The sequence below is a fragment of the Enoplosus armatus genome, chromosome 1 (genome assembly GCF_043641665.1).
Source record: "Enoplosus armatus isolate fEnoArm2 chromosome 1, fEnoArm2.hap1, whole genome shotgun sequence".
NCBI lineage: Eukaryota > Metazoa > Chordata > Actinopteri > Centrarchiformes > Enoplosidae > Enoplosus > Enoplosus armatus.
Genome location: NC_092180.1, coordinates 24,336,043 through 24,361,454, shown reverse-complemented (window position 1 = coordinate 24,361,454; position 25,412 = coordinate 24,336,043). Strand labels below are relative to the sequence as shown.

Genomic DNA, 25,412 nt, shown 5'->3' with positions numbered 1-25,412 from the left:
GGAGTGATTTACACCTGGCAGGCCAGGTGAATGTGATTAACCAGCTGGTAGGGCAGAAAGCAAACATTACTGAGAGTCCTGGGCAGATCTGAAAACCACTTGCTAAACCTAAGCCAACTACAGCAGCCACACTCTGTGAATCACTGCTTTTAGCAGAACTAGACATATTTTTCAATTGATGATTTTCCCAAGTTGACTGAAGATTTTCCCAAGATTGTATCATGTTTCGAGTCACTATTTTAAAGGGGTCCTCCAGAGACTTAGTATTGCACCTGCAAGATATCCTGACTTTCCTAATACAGGTCAAGCTCCTCCTGGCTCCTACATTTCCCACAATGCATCCCAACAGCATCTTTCAGTAGACCCGCTGCCTGGTAAACACCAACTCCTGTCAAACTCCACACTCTCCAGGCCCAGATTACCCTGATGACATCACTACGACATCATCAGGGTTATTTTCACAACGCTCCTCCAGGAAACCTTATCACTGTTTTCACAGGTGGCACTAATTCAGTGCTCCATCTTTCTAAAATGGTTGATCTTTTTGCATTTCAGTTTTTTGAAAAGCTTAATTTCCACTTCAGGCTACTTTTCTCTGCAGAAACCAATGAGTGCAACATTACTGGCTAATTTTGAGCAACAAGTAGTAAAAAGTGCAACTGCCGTAGTAGCGTAAAGAGTTATCATACATGGCAGAAGAGACATAAAAGATAATATACCTGTAATGAGTTCTTTGTCCAATTAGTTTTTGAGAACATTTTCAAATTCAGTTTCCATAGTTTTCCAGACTTCCATATGAATCATATAATTATCAAACGTCCTTACTTCCCCTTGCCTGCCTTCCTCTCTCCTCCCCTTGTGGCCTTGAGCCAGCTGTTTCTACAGAGCGGCCTGCCAGATGATGACGATGGCGGGGGACCAGCAGCGTTGCTCCCATGACGGCACATAAATCTTTCCATAGGTTCTGAGAGACGAGCGTTTGACTTGTGCTGTTCACACAACAGGTCCAGATATTACAGAAACTTCAGAGATGGCCATTTTATTTTTCCACAGAATTTCTCATTTAATAAATACATAGAATATAAAATCACAGCTGTATAAACATTCAAATGAAAAATAAAAACAACACAGCAGTGTGGAAATCAGACATATTTATACTTTTCTCCTTTAACACTTGTTTCAACAGTTGTCTGTATATTCTGTTATATTCACAAAGTAAAGCTCCCTTTTGGAATATTCAAGTGCTTTACCTGAAATCAAACCAGTCGTGAAGACCTACAACAGCGAGGATTATCAGCCTGCCACCGCCTGTTAAGCTTTTTTACCATTTCACAGAGGCCTAGTTATGAAGGCTTTGCTTGAGAGCCACAACTCACTGTATCCCTCAAATACCCAGCCGGTGCCAAGCCTAAGAAAATGCAAGTCTAGTGTAAATAAGGCAGAGGCCGCACCTCTCCAGTTTTCCCCTCATAGTGGTGAAGAGGGCTCCATCAGCGGAGAGGGCATGGTGAGCCTGTGGTTGACCCACAGTAAAGGCAGTGGGGAAGGGGAGTATGTGCATGTTTGCAGAGGCCTCGATATATTACACTTAATCCTACAGTTCAAAACTGATTTGGTACTTCTTAAATGTCTCAGTTCCCATATGATTGTTTTTTTCAAGTTTTCACAGTTTTTAGGTGTGCTGCAAATACTGAAAGTTTTGCAATACAATAAACGTAGCAGCAGTCTCAGTAGAACTTGTTTACCATGACAGTGTGGTATTGTCATACAAGCTGTCCAGCATTTACATATCAATGGCGTGTCAGGAGGAGGGATTTGAGGCTAAGCAGTGCAACAACACAATGTACAGAGCAGGGAACTAACTTTCACATTCACCAGTGTGCAGATGCTGAATTAAAAAAAACTACTTTCTGTATTTTACCAGCCAAATTATTATTATTATTAGTTCTCAACTGGCCAAATCATCCACCTTCCAGCAACAACCAAAACATTAACCATATTTGGCCAGCGTTGTGTAATATCCCACCCGGACAGCGTTCTGAGTTGGATAGGGTGAAGTGTGATGCAGGTTTGATTTGGCCCCCGACAGAAACCTGGTCAGGTGAAGGCTCTGTGTCCGACCTGAACGCTGACAGGCAGTCTGAGGCTCTGTGGAGGTGTCCCAGCCAGTTCCCATGGTGGCCGTCAGGCTTACTGCAAACAGCAAGCTGAGAAAACAGAAATGATTGATGTGTGATAGGTTTCAAGATTACACATTTCCATTTTTTTTTCATTTCATTAAAACATACGGAAACACTGTAGCCTTATAAATTGTCAATGAAAGCCCTATAATAATGTAAACCGTTTTCTTAATAATAAATATACAACTTGATCTGTTGCCTCCTTTTCCACCTTCTAACATGTATTTACTAGTATCCCGTTAAGCTATGTACAACAGCATGTGGTGTAGGTGGGCTCCTCTTTGTGTGCAAAGTCATAATGCAACTATACCATACCATTACCTTACCATAATCCTTTGCATTTTTCAGCGGGCTACATACTCACTATATAAGTATAAATTATGACCCTGAAGGAGAAATGGGCCCTCACTTAACATTTGTTTCCACACAAACTGAACATCTGAACACATTACTGAGGATGAACTTTTCATTTACAACATAAACAAATGTCATTAATCTTTAAGTATAAGCGTCACACTTTACCACTGAATCACTGCATGCAGCTTAACATATAAAAAGTAAATTGTCTGAGGGTTACAGTGTAATGCTTCTCAGCAAAACTGTGCTGCTTGTTTTGGTGTAGTCTCAGGTCACCAGACAGACTTGGGCGTTGCTGCGACCCTCTTCTCTAGTACAGCTGCTGTTGGATCAGTGCCAGTTAGTATGGCTGACTATGGTGTGGTTTTATTAAATAACAACAGCAGAATAAGAAGCCACGTTCTTCATGAAACTTGAGCGGCCTCGAGAGTCATTGGTGCCCTTCCCCATCCCCCCTTTTTTTATATTCATAATTCCCCAGGAATTTCTTGCCGAGAACAGGATATTGCCTCGGCTTTAGGTATCCAGAGCTGAGCCCAGAAAAAAAAGTGAATTTGGCCGTATATAGGTTACAGCTAGGGAAGTTCAAGTATATTAAAATGTAACTTATATTAACAATACATTGCTTTTTAATTACTTTAGTAGTTTGTTTATGTAGTGTACAGACAGGGAAGTTCCAGTATATTCAATTATTTATTTTTACATCGTTGTTTGGATTTGATATGTACTGAATGCACACTGACTCCTCAAAATATATAAAAAAGCAAATTTACATGCGAGTATGTGAAAGGAATGACATGTACATGTGTGTGCTGTCGTTGTTTCTGACGTCTGTGTGTTAGGAGGATAACTCTTTGCTAGCACCAAGTCTCACTTTCACAAGGTAGGCTTTACAAGAGGGCAGAGGACAGAGCAGCCCACGGCTGCACTGAAACGAAATCAAAGAGCCAGACAGTCCTGCGGGGTGGCCAGCACAGCGAGAGAATGGCTCATATTTTACAAGTGGAAAAAAAAAAGCTTTAATGAAAGGACATTTCATTACAACTTCAGGCGGCTATTCCTCACTTAAACCCCACCACCTTCCCGTACCAAACCTCCATATAGTAATTTATCAAAAACACACTCTCGTGACCAAAGGAGCAGTTTATGCAACACGGCAGGGGAAACTCACAGCTTCTGACAGAGTCTGCAAGAGGTTCTCGATCCAGAGACACGTCCCTCTGAGCCTCCTGCATCTGAAAAATAAACACGTAGCTGTAAATCACCCAAAACTAATAAGCAAATGACAACAAAACAAGGACATTGAATACAGATATAGGTAGATGATGAGACTGAACATCATCATCAATGTTTTAATTTTTAATTAATTAATTAATGTTTAATTTAGTAGTATCAAAAAAAGAAGTCTTAATCTTGTCCCTAATCTCTTTTTGAAATCAAACCTATTCGGTGTTCTCAGTGACATACAGTCTGAGGATGCGAGAGTAATCCTTCAGTTGAATATCTGGAAGGAATGCATGCTTACCTTGATATGCTTTTTGAGGTATTCAGCTCTGGTCATGAGGCTTTTAATCTGGTGAGAGACATAAAATTCAAATAAATGTTATTACAATTTAAACTTTCAACGCAAGTGTTCGCTGATGCTTTCATATGGCAACATGTGTTCTACTGATTTTAGCCACGTTTGCGGTTTGGCTCTAGAGATGTCGGCTGTTCCACCACTTGGGTCCAGTCTGAAAAATTTCAACAACTATTGGATGGAAGGTCACAACATAATGTTTTGTGTCTTAATGTTTCCCTCTAGTGACATGTTTAGGTTTTAAGTGAAATGGATATAATGATTCTTTTTTTGGAAACTTTTCATCTAGCACTCAGTGGTCATTACTACATTGTTACATGAGTACTCAGTACTCATAGGTGGGACCACACCTACATACTAACATACTGGGATACAAAGAAAACTTAAAAATAATGTGGGCAAGGGGCATAAAGTGGGGGGTCAATGGTGTGTAATCAAAAAAACAATTCTCTCTGAATTTCCTTTTCTTTTTTTTTTATTTTCAATTACAAGATGTATTTTCTGAGTTGCGCTTGTTTACTGTAAACTGCGGTGTCTTCATGCAGCAGGAAATGCAATAACTTTAAGATGTGTGGACATAAAATCAGATTAAACTGATCAGCTCGACTGATGTGCTTCTTGCTCTTTCTGTTATGTTTTGAAAACATTTCATATGGTACACATGTGCTACTAATGTCTGTCGTCATCATATGCTTGAGGGTGCTCTTTGCTGTGGTAATCAGTCCTCTGGTGATTATGAAGTTTCTTGGCTGCACCTCATGCCTAGTTCTATCACCACTGTCACAGTATAGAGCGAGCCCTCTTGGGTATTACTTCAGTAACATCTGAGGGTCATAATCACGGGAGACCTAAACTGATGGCTTCCATAACGTCCTTTTAAAACACCAATCTGCAGTAAGTAATCATTCTGACCACAGGTTTTTAGTATCCAGCCCTGACCCCAACCCTACGTAGCCACAGCACTTAAATCACAATCCCTTTAATCAACAAGTACAATAAATGTGGAAGAAATCTACATGGGTGAGCACAGTTCATGGGACGTATTGATCACTGTCAGATTTTTAAAGGTACATATACTGAAACACAGGCCACAGGACAGCACGTCATCACGTATGTTCAGCCACAATGACACTATGTCAACATACACTGGATAGATCAAAGCTGTGGCTCACATATGACAAGACGGGATATTGAATTACAGCTTTGAAAGGCTAAAGTGTGCTCTACAGTAGATATGAACGCATATGGAGGCCAGTCACGGCATGTGTTGGTTCTCACATATACACATGCTTTCCATCGAATCCCCCACCTCGCCTCCCTAATGCTGTGTTGGATTATTACAGCCACATCTGAATTTACTTAAGACAAGCACCCATAAAACTTCAAATAGGGAGGTCTATGAGGCCCACTCAAACCCCCATCCCCTTCTGGGGTTTGTTGGTGAAATACTGTTGTCTGTTGTTGGCTCAGTTGCTGGCTAAACAATGCACGAAAACAAAGGGGTCTGGAGCATTAATGGCAGACATACACAAGTCGTTTGCAAAAGTTTGTTTAAGTACAATATCAATGCTAATATTCTGGGTCTTGATTCCCGAAAGTCAGAGCCAGCAAATTTACTGGACCATCAAAATGTTAGGTTTGTTCAAGTATGTTCGGGTTGGTCCCAAAGGCATGTATGTAATCTACAGGAAAGGTCTTATTACTGCAATAAGACAGGAGAAGGTCAATGGAAGGACTTTGTTGGTTTTTATTACAGCTGATTATTATTGCTTTTATTTATCTAATTCACATATCACACATATTTCTTTCTTTCAAGTTACCTAGGTCTGTTCATTTCAACTTCAACTTTAATTCCTTTACGATGATTGTTAATGACACTGACAATCCGAGTATAATCTTTTTTGAGGGGTTTAAACCTGAAATAACTGATTTTCTTTGGGCCGCCACTTGATGAATGTAACAGTCAGGTGGTCACTCTCCTTTTAGCTCTTTTTTTTTGGTTTCCACCCTCTCCTGAAATCTTAATAAATATCTGGCTATTTAGCTGATAAATGCTAAAAGTTCAGCAGCTCTCTGTTGTTTGCTGCTGGGCAGGTAGCGTAGAGACGGTTTGCAGGGCTTTTCTGAAAAAAGCTGCCTGCTGAGGCCAAAAACAACGCTTTCGCAAGTAAAACCAAACCAATGAGCGCAATGTCGCTATAAAACTTTGCAAAGATGAGGGGAATAGAGTTAGACGTGTGTCAGCACGTGTGACTCTTTTCACATACAAGTGGTCATGTGATCCATTGCTGATGTAAAAAAAAAAAAAAAAAAAATGATGCTAGCCACTTTAAGTATCCAATTTTAAAATGGACAGTGATCTATGTGTATGTAACAGTAATATAGATGATGGATTGCGTTATTTGGCCTTTACCACAAAAAAACATGCACATGTGAGTGCTGGAAAAAGGCTCATGGGTCATGTGATGGAGCATCCACTGTGCTAGGTGATCAGCCGAGGGCTTGTTAGAGGAGACAAATAGTCGTCCCTACCGTGAGCACTCGACCAGAAGCCCTTCCTCGCCTACTCACCTCACTGTGGAGCAGCTCTCTCCTGCGGCCCTGGGGCTCGGCTGGCTCACCGAGAGAGAAAAAAAGAAAAGATACAGAGAATAATGAGGAGAGGAAGGGAAGAGAGAGTCCACCACCTAATCACCTTGTTTGCTCAAGAAGAGGTCAACTACTAGATTGGATTTCGCTAGCATGTAGACTGGGGGGCTCAAGGGTGGAAATGGCTCTAATGTAGGCCAGTGTTTTCACAGTCAGTCATCCTGGAGGGGAGAGTGACAGAGAGGGGAGGAGGACGAGGAGGAGAGCTCTCTGGTGGCAAGGCATGTTGGGAAGCTGTGCAACAAAGAGCTTCTAGCCAAACAAAGAACCAATGTTTTCTTCCCACAATCCCCCTGGTGGCATCTGCTGTGCCACACAACGAGGCTGGCTGACACTGGAGAGAAAGGCTGGTTAGGATGCCATGTGATCACTTGGACCAGTAAATCATACGTTATTGATCCACTGACAAGATGAGTAAAAACGCTCATATGTCAATTTAATTGATGTGTTTTTGTAAACTATTTCTTCAGCTACATTAGGCAATAAGGTGTAACATCTACAATCTATTAGGTCAAGTCAGTCTTTTAGCCCCTACTGGACGATCCTTCAACAGCACTGGATGATTAGAGCTCTTGTTTATCCGAGAGATAATAGTTTTTATTTGTTTCCAGTGTGTAATAACACAAATAAATGAAGTGTGTTGTCTGAATGGGAAGCAGATGGCAAGGCTCTCATACCACACACAGGGCGCTGGCACCGGGTCTCATCCCGGCTCAAAGCCACATCTGGATCACTCTATCCCACCTCTTCCATTAGGCCGATCTTCCAGATGAGCTCATGAGCCGGGCCTAATGGACGCCAGGCCGCAGAGAGAGTCACTGGAGTCTCTTCTGTAGTTCTTCTGTCTGTTTGTCTGTCTGTCGCTTATTAAGTGTCCCCGTTCTCTCTCCAAGTCTATTGCTTCACTCCGTCTCTGTCTTTCAGTTCGTCTTTTCCTCACTTTAGTTATTTTCCATCTCTGTGAGACTTTCTCTGAGTCGTTTTTATATCCATCTCTCTCAAAGTCTCTCAGTCCTGTTCAGTTTGTCTCTCTTTCTGTTTCAAGTTAAGTCCCTCTATATTTATTCTCTACTCCAAGTGATTTTTTGTCTCTCTTTTCCAGCTTTTCCCTTGAGTATCATTTTCTTTGTTTGGCCATTTCTTGACCTGTCTCAGTTTCTACCCTCAACTCTAAATGAATGTCTCTCATTGTGTCTGCAAGACTCTATTATTCCGTTCCTCTAATAACAAATGTGTGCAAACACACACAGCCGCCTGAGGTCTGAGGTGATGTCTCTGAATGCAGAGGAAGTATCAGATGTGGGTCTACAATATGGTTTAAATTTCTTCCTCAGTCACTAACTACTGCCAATGTGTCCTTGAGCAAGGCATTTAAACCTTGGACTCCAGTGGACAGGATAACTGCATATAGCCATGTTGTACAGAAAGAAGAGTTTACCTACCTGCCAGCGCCAACAGCAGTTCACCTAAGCACTGTTGGTACACATCCAGGGTCTCATGGTCATCCAATCCACTCTCCTCCTATAATGGAAAGTTATAAATAAGGCAAAACATTGCTTTATATCTGACTACAGAGAAACTTGGGCCACCTTGGTACATGCATAGTTCAGCTATTTCATAGCATTGAAACATTTTTTATTCATTATTGTTCACTTCTAAAATTGTTAGCAGCACAAAGCAGAGACACACAAATATAAAAAAGTTTGCACAACTAATAAAGTGTCAGATGAGCAAAACCACAAAATAGATGTTTTTGGTTTACCAATAATCTTAAAAGATGTGGTTTGGAAAGCAATCTAAGAGGGGGGATTGGTTTGTACTCGCTGGTTTGTTTTGAATGTTGTATTACTGCCTTTGTGTGTGTGTGTGTGTGTGTGTGTGTGTGTGTGTGTGTGTGTGTGTGTGTGTGTGTGTGTGTGTGTCATCATCCAGCAGTACCCCCTTCTAACCTTAGCCATGGCAGTAGAGGCCATCTCCAGAGCAGCCAGCAGTCGTGGTTGGTCTCGAGACATTTCTGGAGTAGAGAGAAAACAGAAAACGCTACTTTGAGTCCTACTGTATATCAGTCTAAACACACCATCAATTCATTCTACTAGAAATATATGCATTATTGTATAATCAGCATGTTCCCTGCAGTATCTAAAGACTCCAGTATTGTGGATTTGGGATACCTAAGATTTCATAATATCTATTTTAGGGCAAGAGGGTCATAGAGCACAAGAGTCCTTGAGCAAAAGACCAAATCCCTAAGAGACCCAGACCTGTCATTCTGACCTATGATCTCTGGGGCACAGGAAAAGAAAATGAAGCATACATTTAAGAATAACTGCTGATCAGACAAGGCTAATGCAGATATACAGTGGCCCTGCCTCTGCACTGAGCTGTGTTCATTACCTCTGAGGACATCCCTGGAGGTCTGGGCCTCCTCAAAGCTCAGTCTGTTGTCGGAGGCCACCAGGGCTTTCAGCTCCTCGGCTCTGGACACATACTGGCTGACCTGCAGGAAGTCCTCTTACATTGACTCAACTTAATCATGTCAACCACGCCATATGCTCTCCATCCACACCATATGGTATTCATAGTGGAGAATTCATTCCAAGTGAAAGCCACTGGAGTATAAAAGAAAGACCGATTGAAAATAGAAAGTAATCCAAATGTGAACGCGGGGAGTGTTTTCAGGCCTACCTTCTGCCTGAGGGCATCTTTACGTTGTCGGTCTGTCTCGTCTGGGGAGGGCGCAGAGAAGAGATGTTTTGATTTTACATTTAATGCGTTTACTTTGCCAGTTCATTATAGTGGAACAAAGGCGGTGCATTGTTGAAGGGCTTAAGCCAAAGACAGGATATGAGAGTGGTTGTTGTTCTTACAGTGAATGGCAGGGACAAAGTGCTCAAGGGCGCTGCAGTAAAGACAGAGAGCAGCAGACCTCTCACCCTCCTGGTCCTTCTGAATGGCCTGCAGGACCAGCTCTTTCTGAAAAGAGGAAATAGAAACTGGCATCACTGAATGCAAACTGCTGCAGCTCTCCATCGCTTACGCATGCATGCAGAGTCATGGGTGAAGGAACATGTGGGGCAGACATGAGCACAAACCTACTAACACATGTGTACATGTGCTCAGTCAATCACACACACACACATTATTCATGGTCATCTAGAGCAGACACACACATGCCAGCACATATGTCCCATTCTTCTTACTCTCTTACCGCTTTTACCAGGCTCTCTACACTCGGCATGTGCTCCAAATCCACAAAAGGGTGGGTGAAGAACTCTGCAAAGGTGATCCGGGCATCTGGATTTCTCTCTAGCAGCCGCAACAGAAGGTCTCTGCAGTCCTTGGATACCCTGGCCCCAGGAGGGAGCTGATGCACAAAACACGACCTTATTATGTTGCACTCAATCCACAGGACAATCCAAGGGAAAAGGACAGCAGACTGTTGCCAGAGACCTACTAGTCTCACATCACTACTTTTTATCAAAAGATGACCTTAAAACTCTTGATGTGAATCCCTGGGTAATGGACCATATGCTAATGCTATCCATTTAGCTTGAGCCTAATTTTTGACACAAGAATTCAAGTGAATTCAAGCCCTCCATCATTAAAAGTAGTGTTATCCTTAATTGCTGCAATGATAATTAACATTTGGTGAGTGTATGCTGCGAGCAAATCCTGACAGAGACACAACTATGACTTTTAATTGCCAGCAATCAGCTATGTTATTGTTTTATTTAAACACATAAAAATCAAGATAAAACTCTTGTTTTAAGTCTTGAAACATCCAATAAGCATTTTAATCCATATTAATGATCGTGTTTTTACACATATATCATTAAATCGACTGACTTATAGACGAAACACTACCAATTTGTTTCTGAACAGGTCATAATTAAATATATTACATAGGCCTATTTACAAATACATAAAAAAAAGTTTTCATTTGTATCTCAGAATGTTCCTTATCAATTTTTGATAGATAACTGGAGATGAGCAATAACTCCTTGTTTCAGCTGAGCACCCCCACTGCCAGTAAGGGTACAGTGTGAATGGATGCCATCTAGTGGTTTAATGCTGAAAATTCACAAATACAGTGAGAAAAATCTCAAATACTCAACGGTAATGTGTTTTTAATAAACTGTTCCAGGAGCATTTCAACGAAACATTTGGTGAAATGCTGCTCTGCCTTGTACAGCAGGGTTGGACACACATTGAACAAGAACGTTTTTTAATCAGTTTGAGCATTAAAAACTTAATTACAGGGATAATTAATAATAATTTAAGATGATGTGGTGGTGCATGTACATTTGGATGATTTAATCTATTTTGATTTTTAACTGTTACACCCCAAGGTGCTGTGGTAGTACAGTGTTACCATTACTGACACAATCAATGAATAACAAATAGCACTTCATGCACTGACTTCTGGCAAACTATATAGTCATTTTCCTAAAATTTACTTCATCACTGCTGCTTTACAGGTTTCCATCTGGACATAATACAGTATTTGACATTTGGAGTGTGCTCAACGTGTGATTCCATCAAATGACAAATATGTGGCACAATGTGGCACTACTTTGGAACGGCAGTGTGAGCAGTGAGTCATTCATAGTTGTGTCTCGGTCCAGCACACTGATCACTAATGAGGAACTCATGTATTGCTCCACGCTTACCTCAATAGGTTGGTTACTCCGGATCTTCTCCTCCAGTTCAGCGTATGACCTTGATGCAAATGGTGCTCGCCCAAACAGTGTCTCTGCATGCACACAAACAATGTTGAGTAGATTATTCCAAAAGGATAACTGATGTTAGTCTAAAGTGAGAAATTCCAACAATCTGTAAATTGCATGCTACTCTGTTTGGCTTACATGATTGACAGTGACAAGACCTCCTCCCATTATGTCTTGTGCATTGTCACTCCACACAGTGCAATTACTGCATTGTGCTATGGCACTATTATTGTACAATTACTGTACCCCACTAAAAAGGGGGGCAAACCAGGTGGCCATTTTATGATTAATGGCACAATTTTGTTTGTGACTTACTCAGAGCGCTCTTTCAAGCCTGCAGGGCCAGTCAACTGATAAGCCTTTTATAATTGTAGAGGAAGTGAAAAGAAGTAAAAACTATTATTAAGGGGGACTCACAATACACAGCACAAGACACAGTTACATCAGATGCTGCGCATGGGAATCCGTTTTGGTCCCTTGAATATATAATGAAGCAGCATTACAACTAATAGATGGTCTGAAGCCGTGTTTAATTTGTGTTGAGGGCATTCCACATTCAAAAGAGAAAAGTGAACACTAAACCACTCACCATAAAGAATGACCCCTACTGACCAGAGATCTACCCTGGAGTCATATTGGCGTCGGCACACCATCTCAGGAGCCATGTAAAGAGGAGAACCCCTCAGCACACTCTGCTCATCCCATGGTGACATGTACTGAGCGAAACCAAAATCTGAGAGCAAACCAGAATGAACAGGTTCACTATGAGAGATTCAAGCAGACATGTTAATAATGGAGAATACACAAAGGAGTGTTGTTTAAAATCAGCACAGTTTAAGAACCCTTTGATATGGTGTCAGTACAACATGAACAAGCAAATGTGGCCTGTGCAGCAAAGACAGTTAACTGTCTTACTCTGCAAACATCAGAATAGCATGATGATGATTCAGTTCATCTGGTGTCTGGCACGGAGCTGAAATGATCACAATCACATGCACATCAATATGTGTTCACTTGATGGCTTGACTGTGTGAGATCACCTGCTAGTTTGAGGACAGAGCCGCTGAGCAGAATATTCTGGGGTTTCAAGTCCAGGTGTGAGATGTTTCGCTCATGAAGAAACTGGAGGGCACAGGCTGTTTGTGCAGACACACATACAAACACACAATGAGAGAAACACAGTGTTGCTGTTTGCACTGAGCACACACTTGCACTAAATAAGAATATATGTCTTATTTCTACCGCAAGAGTGAGTTCTACCAATTTTTCCAAACAAAACAAAACAACAAAATAGTATACAGGGATGAAAAAGTGTCAAAACACCGTAGAAAAAAAAGAATAATACCAACTGGTATGAAAATAAGCTTTTGACATGGAACCAGTGTCAAAATGTATCTCCTATCAATTGAAGTCAAAATAAAAGTCCAGCACTGACTCACCCATCTGTTGCAGGAAGCGCCGGGCCACCCTCTCAGGTAAAATCCTGCGACTGCGAATGAAGCGGGAGAGATCTCCACCAGAGCACCACTCCAGGATCAGATATATATTCTCAGCATCCCACTGATGAAAGAGAAGAATTCAGACACTCTTACAATCTTACAAATCTTACACAAGGACTGTTGCTTTTGTTCCAAAATAGTTTTTACCTTCTTCTTCATTCCTATTATCAGCTACAGCAAATCTGAAAGCTATAAATGAGCTCACCTGAAAGTCTTTCAGCTGGACTATATGAGGGTGACGCATAGTCTTGAGGATTTCAATCTCTGTGAGCAGGTTTTCTGTAGATGCCTTGTTTAGAGTCTTCTTCGCAACCACCTTCACTGCCACCACCTCTCGACTGTCCCCCTGCAACGTCACAGGCAAGAACTAAACTTTCACTTTCAGTTACAAAACTATATTGAACTTATAATACCAGTGTCTTTCAGTAGTGACAGCAAATATGCTACATGTGGACTGTCAAAGCCTCAGACAAAATTGGGAGTGTAGAAAGCACATTTATAATAATGGCTAGTATCTGTGGTAAGGAAAGGAAAGTACAGGTGACTCTTACTGCTGGCCACCTGACTCAAACATTGAGTTAATATAGAAACATGAATGTTGTAGCATTTTGATACTTATGAGATGTTTCCCCTGTCTCCTCCACAAGCCCACCTTTCTGTAGGCTTTGTAGACTGTGGCATAGGTGCCACTGCCCAGCCGCTCTGTGAGGATGAAGTCAGCCAGTTTTGGAGGCGCAAAGCTGGAGGTTGAAGCCATGCTGACGACAGCAACATCAAATTTCCCGAGGTGGTCTTGGCTGGAATGTAAGATCAATATGCTATTCATACCAAATACACGCCTGATCTTCACCCTGCAGCAGGGATGAAGAATAGTGCTATCCCTTGACCTGGTGGGGACCGTCTAGTTAAGGGACAGTCTATCTACACCATTCCACTTTACAAGAGTCAGGAAGACAAGTTAATTATTTCACCATTGTGTTTGTCAGTCATTTACAGAGTTCATTTACAGTAAGGGGCGGCATGGTGGCGCAGTGGATAGCACTGTAGCATGAGAGGAAAAGCTGGTTAGAGCGGATTGAGCAAGACAATGAACCCTAAATTGCATGGCAGCTTATTTACCATTTATTATGATGTTTGTCCGCGCGAACAAGTTCAAAGTTTACTGAATTAATCCAGGCAAGCTCGTTAAAGTCTTAAACCGTATTCTGACATGAATTTGTCTTCCTGATAGGAAAGGAAACCGTAAACTGCCAGTTACTTTAACTGAATTTGGTGTACCTCAGTTTGAGAGATAACCGCTAGCTACAAGTTCTAGCTAGCTAACGTAGCACTTGCTGTGGTGATAATGTAAGTTAGCTACTATGTTATGCTAAGTTACTATTAATGTAGTGTTAGTAAACCAGTTGCCAAAAATAAAACGGAAGTAGTTAGACCTTTTCGCGTTCATTCAAAAGTTAAAAAAAATACATATGCAAATAGGTGACACATACCTGTAGGCTAACAAATCCACAGCACATGAATGAAAAGTCAATGTTTACATTGCTGACAAGCAGACTTGGTCGCACGCTGCAGTGCAGTTGATCAGCTGACATTAAAATGAAGTAGAAAATATGTTACTGCCTTCTAGCGTTGGTACTCCGTTACTGCAGCTTACGGGAGGAAATGTCGTGATTCAAACAAGATGCGACGCCTGCAAAATATCAGTCACATTCAAAGTATATTTGAAAGATCTGTCTAAAAAATAAATAGATCATAAGAGCCCTACATTCAGACCTAAAATGTTATTACCGCATAGTTAGGGTATATAATAGGGTAATAATTCACAACTTTGACTAAATAACATTTTGTCAGATAGCTAACGTTACATTTCCCCACTCATCCACAGAAAATGGACTTGGCATTTGCTTTAGTCTGATTTTGAGACTCATAACACAAGCAATATGTATTCATACGTATCCACTGTGTTATAAATTTGTGTTTTCAAACATATCGAATAGCGTATTCATATTGTTTCATGTTCAATTAAGTGGACTCTTGTTCTGGTTGCTTGCTTGTGGGTAGTTTTATTTTCAAAAACCGTCACCGGAAGTTAGCTGTCATTGTGGGCATGGTGGTCATTTAAAGATGGCGGAGTGCCTGGCTGCACGTTTGGCCTCCCAGGAGGAGCAAATTCAGCTCCTCACCAAGGAAATCTCCTCTCTCCGGGATGGATTAAGTCGAGGTCTGGATGCCGCCTTTGTTGCGGGGGTCTCCCCGGAGCTGGAGAGCCTGCGGACCGAGAATGAGAAGCTCAGGTACCGGCTCCTGCACCTCCGGCGGGGTCTGCGTGCGGAGCTGGAGCTGGAGGAGGCGCGGGGCAAGAGACAACAAGGAGTGAAGTGTGGCAAAGCGCCGGAGAAAAACACCAGCAAAGAGCCGCAGACAAACAACCGAACTGATAACAAGGTAGCATTAAAGACTAGGGCAGTTAGTGTTGCCCACTTTAAATGACTTGTAATATGAGGAGGGGGTGAGTAGTAGACGTGCTGCACTATTATGGCCTCTGTCCAGTGAAGACAAATGACAAACTCCACCACCCCATTTCCAGAAATAGCTGCCCCCTCAGTGTCTCAGTGTGTGTACACTTTGAATATGTTCACTGATATTAATAACAGGCTGATAATGTGATCCAGAAGGGAATAGTGATAAGAGCCTATTGTAAGACTAAAGACTCCCACACCCCCTCTCTGTTCGTGGACAGGTGGCAACCCCGGATACCAAACCAGGTGACAGGAACAAGAAGGAGAAGAAGCAGGATAAGGGACAAGGAGGTGGAGGTGTGAAAGAGGTGAATATTAAAGAAGCACAGGACCTTAAAGTCGTATGTAACATACAGTTATAACATAACTTATGTTATAAATAAGTTTATCACAAACATTGTTTTCACACAAATTAATAATACTGTGATGCTGCGTATGACAAAACAACATGCAAAGCTCTAGTCATGCTTTGACTTTTTAATATATTCCGCTGTAGCAGAAGCCCATGCCTGGATACATTGCAGAGCGCCTAAGCCTCTACGAGGAGCTGAAGAGGGAGAGTGACGCCCTGCTGGCAAAGAAAGCTGCAGACAGCAAGCCCGTTACTGTGGAGCTGCCAGACGGACGCAAGGTGGCGGGCAAGGCTTGGCTCACCACACCATACCAGTTGGCTTGTGACATCAGGTTAGTGCTTAAACAACTAGCCAGATCCACTAATGTTAAGTCTACAATTATATTACCAATGAATGGCTGCCAATATGATCTGTATAATGAATTATTTATCTATAAAACACTAAATTGTCTGATCAGAGCAGACCCACCGGAGGGAGACTTCTCTCTTTTTATTGTAATGATAGAAATCGCTCTCAATCAAATTTGGGAGCAGCATTTCTGAGGCAACCATCTTGTGCTTGACTTTCAGCCAAGGCCTGGCTGACAACGCTGTGATTTCTCGGGTGAATGGGGAGCTTTGGGACCTGGACAGACCTCTCGAGCAGGACTGCTCTCTTGAGATCTTGCGCTTTGACAATGAGGATGCTCAGGCTGTGAGTACATAGACCTTTTAAATTAATTGATAAAAAACATTTCAACACATGTCTGGTGGCTACAGAGGGAAACCTCGGAGATGAGTTCTTCATCTGTGATCTGAAAATCTTTTTTTTGTTCTCCTTTTTTTAATTATCTTCAGTAATATACTGTCTTACTTTAGTGCCTGGTGTATTTAAAAAGGTCAAAGCCACAACGTCCAAACAACATACTGGCTTTAATTTGACTAAACTGTTGAAGAGGTAATATTTAAATCTTCATCTCATGTCCTAGGTGTATTGGCACTCCAGTGCTCACATCCTGGGGGAGGCAATGGAGAACTTTTATGGAGGTTGTTTGTGTTATGGACCCCCCATTGAGAATGGTTTCTACTACGACATGTTCCTGGATGGACAGAAGTGAGCAAATATCTACACTACAGTATCAGGACACATTTCCACATCTGTGTGGATTTTAGACATTTTCAGGATTCTGGTCTAAGTTTATACCCTCCAGTCTTAATTATGTATTTCACTGCTTTCTGAAATCGAGGTTATTGATGTTTTTGCGTTGTTGGGCCAAAGAGAGTGCCTACAGCAGAAAACCAACTCTTTTAGAGTTCATTTAAAACCTACTAAGTTGGATCATCATGTCAAACAAGATTAGGCCATTACAGAAACGTCATGGTACTTGTCGGAGCAGCACTGACCATGTGCACTTGTAATGAACTGAACATGTTTTCCAGAGGAGTGTCCAGCACTGAGTTTGGGGACCTGGAGACTTTGTGCAAGGCTGTGGTGAAGGAAAAACAGCCCTTTGAGAGGCTTGAGATCAGGAAGGAGACACTGCTGAAGATGTTTAAGGTGAGAGAGAGAGAGAGAGAGAGCTCTCATCTGCCTGAGATCCTCTACTGTGGAAGATTGAATTACATTTTTTACATTGTTCAAAACTAGAAATATGTTTTTGTGCCTCTATTGTTTCACAAACTGTTTTCACGGATGAGAAAACTGTTCTCCAGCCAAACTGACATATCCTGGTTCATGCAGTCTTGCCTAGTCTTATTGTTTTTATTTGCATGCATGGCAAAAAAAACACAAATCAAGACAAAAAATGTGTGTGTGGAGAATATTCCTTCTGCCCATAACTTCTAACTTACCCAACATGCTTGTGTCTTTCAGTACAACAAATTCAAGTGCCGCATTCTGAATGAGAAAGTCACCACCCCCACCACTACAGTCTACAGGTAAATTGCTTATAAGAAAGAAGAAGAAATATGAACTGGATCTTTTTATTTTAAGGAGGACATATGAGTCTTTGTACTTTGTAAAGCTAACCATTGTGTAATTTATGAATCCTGGTTAGATGCGGGCCCTTGATTGACTTGTGCAGAGGTCCCCATGTAAGACACACAGGCAAGATCAAGGCCATGAAGATCTACAAGGTATGGAGAACACACACAGGGTCTAATGTTGTGAATGAACTTCAGCATTTTAACAAATCAGACTCCCAGAGTAGATTTAATTAGCTGATTCTGTTCATGAATATTTTCTGGAAAGGTTGTCTTCTATTAACACATGTACAAATTATTTCACTCTTTTCCACCTCATCAGAACTCTGCAACCTACTGGGAGGGGCGCTCCGACATGGAGACTCTGCAGAGGATCTATGGGATTTCCTTCCCTGACTCAAAGATGCTGAAGGAGTGGGAACGTTTTCAGGAGGAGGCCAAGAATAGAGACCATCGCAAGATTGGCAAAGTGAGTCTCCGTAGGCAGTCCTGTCCAAGCCCACCCAGCTGGCTGAGGCATGGGACTGGAGACTGAAACCCAGTACAAAGTGAAGTTTTATTTGTAATTGTGTAACATGATGGCTGACACATCTCCTTTGAGGTTTTTGTAGGAGTTTTTCCTCGTGAGAGTCTAGGGTTGTGGTTTTCTAGATGTGGTGAAGCCCTGAAACGAACCTGGACCAAGAACACAGTCTCCAGGCAAACATGGACTGTAAAAACATGTGCAAAAATATACAAACAAAATACAGCATTACGCAGAGGTTAAGGAAAGTAAAATTATCTTTCTTGCGTAACTCATTTGGCATTGTCAAAATTCCTCAGGTCCAAACCAGTATGGCAAAACAACATGGACATGAAAACCATTAAATCATGTGTTGCTGCTTTCTACCAGCTGAGGGCACTGTGTTTCTTCATATTGGCACATTTAGGACAACTGTGAGTCATCTGAGCACCCCAGCTGGTTTCCCAGCATGGGAGACGCAGGCGGCAGCACCTCAATCAGCACTGATAACAACACAGTTCCATATTAAATATGAGAGTCAAGATATTGCTGTTGAAGCCAGTTGGAGGGAGGTGACAAAAGTGGCATGTTGTTTTAAAGATGGTGCCGGGTGGCATGATCCCAAGCCGACCCTCATCATTTGCCGGAGGCATCATGAAAGCACAACATTTTGAAATCCTCTAGATGCAGTCTAATTTTATTACCCAACTCTGGAGTAAATAACAATATTCCATCTTCATCATCATCATCATCATAGGATTACTATTGAATTACTTATTTCAGTCATTCAGGCTCATTCTGTTCCATAAAGGAGATTTAAATAAGTCAGACCTAAGTTACCATGGAGACCTATCCCTCCAGACTAGCCTGGTCAGGTAGTTCGTTTTAAGGTTTAGCGTCATCTCAGGCTTAAACAGTGTTACAATCAATCTGTCAGACATAAACACAGTGTTCCTCCCCAAAGGTTGTCTTTACTCATATCTTTTAGTGTCTTCAGTAAAATTCAAGGGACAGATACCCAGAAATCCATTTTTAAAAAACACATATCTTAGTATTTCCACCATATAGAGGCTGTTGTGCCACTTGTACGAAACAAAGTAATATAATCCAACTGATAAGAGTTGATACTGTAGATTCTTCAGTTTCTAGAAAATGCTAATTATCTTATTTGCTTGCCATAAAATACATTTCAAAGTTGTTTAAAGGTGTATTTCATCTTATACGTCTGCATGTAAACATTCATTTTCAGCACTTATTAATCTTGGCTTTCTGCTGGTCTACGACATGCTGCCACTCAGTCACTGACAGGTGGTCGGCTGTGTGATTATTGGATAACTCCCTGCTGTGTATGGAGGAGTTAGATAATAAGAATATGTGAAGTCATTAAAAGAAGTGGTCTTTGTCTGCTTCACAGGATCAGGAGCTGTTCTTCTTCCATGATCTCAGCCCTGGCAGTTGTTTCTTCTTGCCACGTGGAGCCTACATCTACAACACACTCACAGAGTTCATCAGGGTAGGAGTGGTGGCCAAATTCCCATCAGTGCCTCTTTTATTTACAATCCTATTGGCAGAGTTTTGTTCGATTTTTCGATTTCAATTCAGTCAAATTCAAATTGTTCCAAAATATTTTTTGTGATCTCACTATAACAAGCTTTGTTTTTAGTGACCCTGAAAAACATTTCTTTATCATAATAAGTTTGGTTGATAATTACGAAATCATTATTTTGTCATTACAGGAATTGTCTTGTGCTTTTTTAGCCCATATTTTGGGATCTCTATTGAGGAACAACACCAATTTATATTGGAACAAACAGAATCAGCATCTACACAGCGTTTATAGTTCTAAAAAAAGAAGTGCTCCAGAGTTTCTGAAACACAAAAACATTTAAAACCACTCTCAACCTGAGTCCGTGAGGCTCAGGCTATGCTTACCACTTCCAGTGTACTTGTAGTGATTGCCAGCTCATTGACATGCAGACCACTAACTGTTAACTTATGCGAAACATGCAATCACCAAGGAGCTCAAAGATAAGCTGTGAGCATAACAGTGACCTGAATAGTTTAGTTCAGCTCAATCAGTTCAAAATCTGCTCAGAGCCCCAGAAAAGCTCCAGGCCAGTCCTGACTGCTGTGTACGGTCTGAAGTATGGCCTGAGCAAAGGTTTGTCAGTCAAATGCCAAATACATGACATACTGAACATCATAAAGTCAGAAGTGTCCAAACCACTTAAGAACGGAGATTTCAGAGTGACTTTCTGGCTGTACAGGAACTGGTCTCTTTGACGTGTTTGAAGACACGAGTTGATATCTTGAAGACTTTCACATCACACACCAACGCACCGGACCAAGCCAAGAAGACCTCACATAGATTGCACAGAAATGGTGCAAGATCATTATCACGTCACTTCAATCTGTTATCACTGTGTTTTTTTAAAAAAAAAAAATAATAAAATAAAAAAACAACTGTGCGGCTCGCATGTATAGATGCTGGCTTCTTATGACTGCAATGGAGGAGATGTATCCCTCTTTTTCTGCTAAATTGTATTTATTCAAGAGAAGCTGACTAAGCACGCATTATATTTTTATGCTCCTGCCTGTTTCTTATTCACAGCTCCTCATATTCACGGTTGAAATCTTTCCAGTAACACCAGTCTTCTACTGTTGGCTGCTAAACAGCTCAACTGGACATTACATGTTTTGCTTAAGGAAAACAAATGGATAAATAAAACCCACAGGATCTGATTTCCGTTGTAGTCGCTCGAGATTCGTGCCAGAAGTCATGATTCAGCTCAGCTCAATAAAAAGTACCTGTGCAGTCCAACTGGCGGGTTTAGCTTGTTTATGTGGTTTTGTTGTTTTTCTAGGATGAGTACTGGAGAAGAGGTTTTCAGGAAGTAGCCTCCCCCAACATCTATAACAGCAAACTGTGGGAGACATCTGGCCACTGGCAACACTACAGCGAAAACATGTTCTCCTTCCCTGTGGAAGAGGACATCTTTGCACTCAAGCCCATGAACTGCCCCGGGCACTGGTAAATTTAGAGCGCTGTGAATCAAACTGTACTTACGGTATTTCATGTGTTGTCACCGTCATTTGATTTCCTGCTCTCTGGTTGTCCTGTAGTCTCATGTTCAGCCACAGGCCTCGCTCATGGAGGGAGCTTCCTCTGAGGCTGGCAGATTTCGGGGTCCTCCACAGGAATGAGCTGTCAGGAACACTAACTGGGCTGACCAGAGTACGGCGTTTCCAGCAGGATGATGCTCACATTTTCTGCACCATGGATCAGGTGACCACATCAGTAGTTTTCAGCATTTTCTTGGGTTAAACACACATTTTTTTAGGCCTTTGAACTTTGAAGTACCTACTTACTTATTTTGAGTAATTTCCTAAATTCTGAATCATCTTCTTTTTTTTTCTTCCTTTTTTTCCCCCAACAGATTGAGTCAGAGATGAAGGGCTGCCTTGACTTCCTCCGCTGTGTATACGATGTGTTCGGATTCTCCTTCCAGCTTCACCTCTCCACTCGTCCAGAGAAGTACCTGGGCGACATCGCTGTGTGGAACCAGGCCGAGAAGGTGAACCACATTATGCACAAAGATCTGACTTTGTCTTCCAAGTATGAGACACTGCTTTGGTGGCGTACAGCATATAAAATGCAGGGACCTTCGTTTTTTGCAAATTAATGTTGACACTTACTTGGCACTGTTGATGAAAGTTCCCTGCTGTGTGATCATACAGTAGTATCAGATCTGTGAGTCATTGTGAAGTTCCTTGAATTTGTGTGGGAGGTGTGTTGTCAATAAAAGCCATTGCTCGTTTGTTTGACTTGATTTCTATCTATAATTTTGTCCAGCTGTAAGTTGCATAAGGGCATCAATTCAAGTGCGTGTGGAAGTGCATTAAGGGCAAGTTTTCAACTGAACTGCATGTACTTAATTGTGTACTGCAGTATGACATGGCCGGCTTCACAGTAATTGCTTTTCATTGTTTAGATGTAAATTAAACGTTAACCCATGCCTCATGTGCGACAGCAACTGGAGAACAGCCTGAATGAGTTTGGGGAGCCATGGAAACTCAACCCTGGAGACGGTGCTTTTTATGGACCCAAGGTTAGGACATTTCTTGATATTTCCTGCCAAACGAACAAAATCAATTTAATTCTTTGAGGTCTGATAAAGGGGCTGTAATTCTTTCTGTGCTGTTTACAGATTGACATTAAGATCAAAGATGCAATTGGACGTTACCACCAGTGTGCGACCATTCAGCTGGACTTCCAGCTGCCTATCCGCTTCAACCTGACCTTTGTGGGGTGAGTCACCTAATCAAAACATTGACACACTGCTGAGCGCGTGTGCTTTCCTGCACCAAGGATTATATGTTAATCCCCTTCTGAATAAAATGTCTCAGCTTGTACACTGTGCTCCACGGAGTCGTGTGTTTAAGAGGTGAAGACTTGTATGCGAATTTGAACTCATTGAGCAGGTGATGGGTTGATTTATCCCCTCACCGGGAACTTCAATTTGTAAACCCAGCATGGGAAAACAATGCACATCCTGTACAGCCACAAACAGCAGGTAATTAATCAATCAGCCCGGTGTTACATATTGAAAGGGAAGGGGAGGTGTACAAATACATTTTGAATTGAATTAAAGCCAAAAAATACAATTCTAAATGTGAAAGGCCAAGAATGAGTTTAGTTTACATTAATAGTGACACATTTCACAGGAACCCTTTCATCTTTCTGATGCAATGTCTTACAGGAAGGATGGGGATGACAAAGCCCGACCAGTCATCATCCATCGTGCCATCTTGGGCTCAGTGGAGAGAATGATTGCCATTCTCACAGAGAACTATGCAGGGAAATGGTGAGGTGCTCTCTGGAAATTCTTGCATTTGTGAAGTTAAATAATGTTAATAAATTCAAAAACTGAAAATCCACAATTTTGATATGGCCCACTGCTTTCATCTGTATCATATGTTCAGTGACGTTTCAGCAAATAAATCAGATGTGCTTTGTCATTACGCCATCTTGCTGGAATGCCAAACTATCCACTGTATTGTTAGTAACATCTTAACCATGAGTGTCCTCTTCCATTTCTGGCATAATTTCAATATCAAAGATTTCAGCCAGTAGTTCCTTTTTGTCAAGGAAATGGAGCTGGTAATGTTGTTATCGTTACACCAGTTTATCACTGTGAAGACCGTTTCATTACAGTCGTGTCTGTCCCTTCACTAGGCCTCTGTGGGTCTCTCCACGTCAGGTAATGTTGGTGCCTGTCAACCCCTCCTGTGAGGATTACGCCAAAAGGGTATGTCTTCCACTTCCCCATCTTGACCACATTTAATTACGATCATATGAATGCAGACACTAATTATCTGTGGCATTCAGATTTATATAATTTTCATGAACTGTATATTCTTTTTTTTATTCCACCTGTCAGGTGTGTAAGCAGTTTACAGAAGCTGGTTTCATGGCAGATGCTGACCTGGACTCTGGCTGTCTTCTCAATAAGAAAATCCGTAACGCTCAGATGGCCCAATATAACTTCATTCTTGGTGAGAAAATGTACTGCCCTATGTACATTTGGGAGCACTGACTGACCACTGATTCATGAGCATTTTCACCCCATATTAGCTGCTCACGGAGCTGCCTGCAATCACTTCAAAAGTACATTGAATTGGTTACTCCCACTACATTCACAGTCTATTTTAAATACAGTATTATTGTGATTTTTAGGACTGTTAAAATTGATTTCCCCTTTAAAATGCTGATTGGGTAATCCACTCATTTTAGGTGGTCTCTTTTTGATTACAAGGAGGCACCACAATGTAGATAAAGGAAGTATACTATATATGGTTTCATTGTCTGTAAACCACACCATACCAAAACTGAGATTTAGGAAAACAGCATCAGTAAAGATTAGGCAACTAAAGCAAGTTAAGTCAAAGGACCAGTTATTTTGCATTTTTTAGTCCGTTCTCCTAAGAGTCATTTGTATTTTGAGTCAGAGTATGTTTTACACTACCAAACATTTTCCAAGACATAACATAGTTTTTTCATCATATCTGCTTTTAATTTTATCAAAGTTTCATTCTTGTTGCATTGGAAGCACTGCAGACTTTTAAAATCCATCAGCAGTTAAAACTGTAGATTTGAAAAAGCATTCAAAAATCTAAAACAGGAATGTAAAGAATATGTGATTTGTAGTAAATATGATTATATGAACAGGTATGGTCCTTTATAACTGTGGGGTTGTCAGTAGACTCCCCTTAGAATGATAATGGTTCAAAATAAACATTCTTAATTGGTTGAATATAAAGCAAATGGACCTCCAAGCTGGCTAACCACCCACAGTTGTTGAATTCAGCGGCACAAAGCGGGGAATGTGTTAGGGTAGCTGTGTGTGTGTGTGTGTGTGTGTGTGTGTGTGTGTGTGGTGTGACTTGGCCCATGTCAAGCTGTTGTGTCTTCTCGTATCTTGGCAGTGGTCGGAGAGAAGGAGAAGATGACTAACGGCGTCAATGTGCGCACGAGGGACAACAAAGTCCATGGAGAGCTGTCGGTGGCCGAGGTGCTGGCTCGCCTGACCCTGCTCAAACAATCCCGCTGTCGAAACGCAGAGGAGGAGTTCTGATCAAGACAAAGAACGATCCAGACTCTCGCATTTGAATACCTCAACTACAGTCAGATGAGCAGTAAAGGGACAAATTATGGCACAGATGTGTAGATGGTACAGTGAAAGTGTAGTACATAGAGCGGAAATCAGACAGAGGAACTGATGAGCTGATATTCTGTAAGTAAATGTAATGAATGGGGCAGCAAAGCAACTTTGAAATGTCTACATGATCATCTGTGAACAGCAGAAAAAGACATGTTCTTGTATGTGGTGTGGGTATCGAATTATGTCAAAGTAATTTAAGTCTATCTGAAGGGACGTTACTTGATAAGTGTGATCATTGTCATAATGAAGGTTACGTGGATTTGGCACTAATTTTTCATAAAGGTCTGTCACTATGGGGAACCCCAGAAATAAAATAAATCGACTGAATGTGAGAGATTGTTCTTTTACTTTACAACAGAAGAGG

The 25,412-nt window shown here is 41.4% G+C and overlaps 2 protein-coding genes across 4 annotated transcripts; one reads left to right on the top strand and one right to left on the bottom strand.

Annotated features, from left to right (window-relative positions):
• Positions 1–1,056: 1,056 nt before the first annotated feature.
• On the bottom strand, positions 1,057–13,748 carry ulk3 (unc-51 like kinase 3). Its single transcript, XM_070906964.1, has 16 exons — positions 13,644–13,748; positions 13,197–13,337; positions 12,932–13,052; positions 12,533–12,628; positions 12,082–12,225; positions 11,436–11,518; positions 9,974–10,129; positions 9,633–9,738; positions 9,451–9,491; positions 9,160–9,262; positions 8,715–8,779; positions 8,208–8,286; positions 6,688–6,728; positions 4,063–4,110; positions 3,709–3,772; positions 1,057–2,207 (listed from the first exon to the last, which is right to left on the bottom strand). Exons 1-16 carry the CDS (start codon positions 13,746–13,748, stop codon positions 2,191–2,193), a joined length of 1,410 nt encoding a protein of 469 aa, XP_070763065.1. The 3' UTR covers positions 1,057–2,190.
• Positions 13,749–15,109: 1,361 nt separating this feature from the next.
• Positions 15,110–25,365, top strand: tars3 (threonyl-tRNA synthetase 3). Of its 3 annotated transcripts, none has more exons than XM_070915626.1 (19): positions 15,110–15,436; positions 15,732–15,818; positions 16,007–16,194; positions 16,433–16,556; positions 16,831–16,955; positions 17,282–17,399; positions 17,715–17,779; positions 17,899–17,977; positions 18,147–18,293; positions 19,741–19,839; positions 21,191–21,357; positions 21,450–21,612; positions 21,764–21,901; positions 22,358–22,435; positions 22,535–22,635; positions 23,087–23,191; positions 23,563–23,635; positions 23,768–23,882; positions 24,813–25,365. In XM_070915626.1, exons 1-19 carry the CDS (start codon positions 15,116–15,118, stop codon positions 24,959–24,961), a joined length of 2,442 nt encoding a protein of 813 aa, XP_070771727.1. In that variant the 5' UTR covers positions 15,110–15,115; the 3' UTR covers positions 24,962–25,365. The 3 variants fall into 3 exon arrangements, with proteins under 3 accessions (XP_070771727.1, XP_070771641.1, XP_070771551.1); XM_070915540.1 differs by having other exon boundaries at positions 15,116–15,436; positions 15,732–15,809; XM_070915450.1 differs by having other exon boundaries at positions 15,116–15,439.
• Positions 25,366–25,412: the final 47 nt, after the last annotated feature.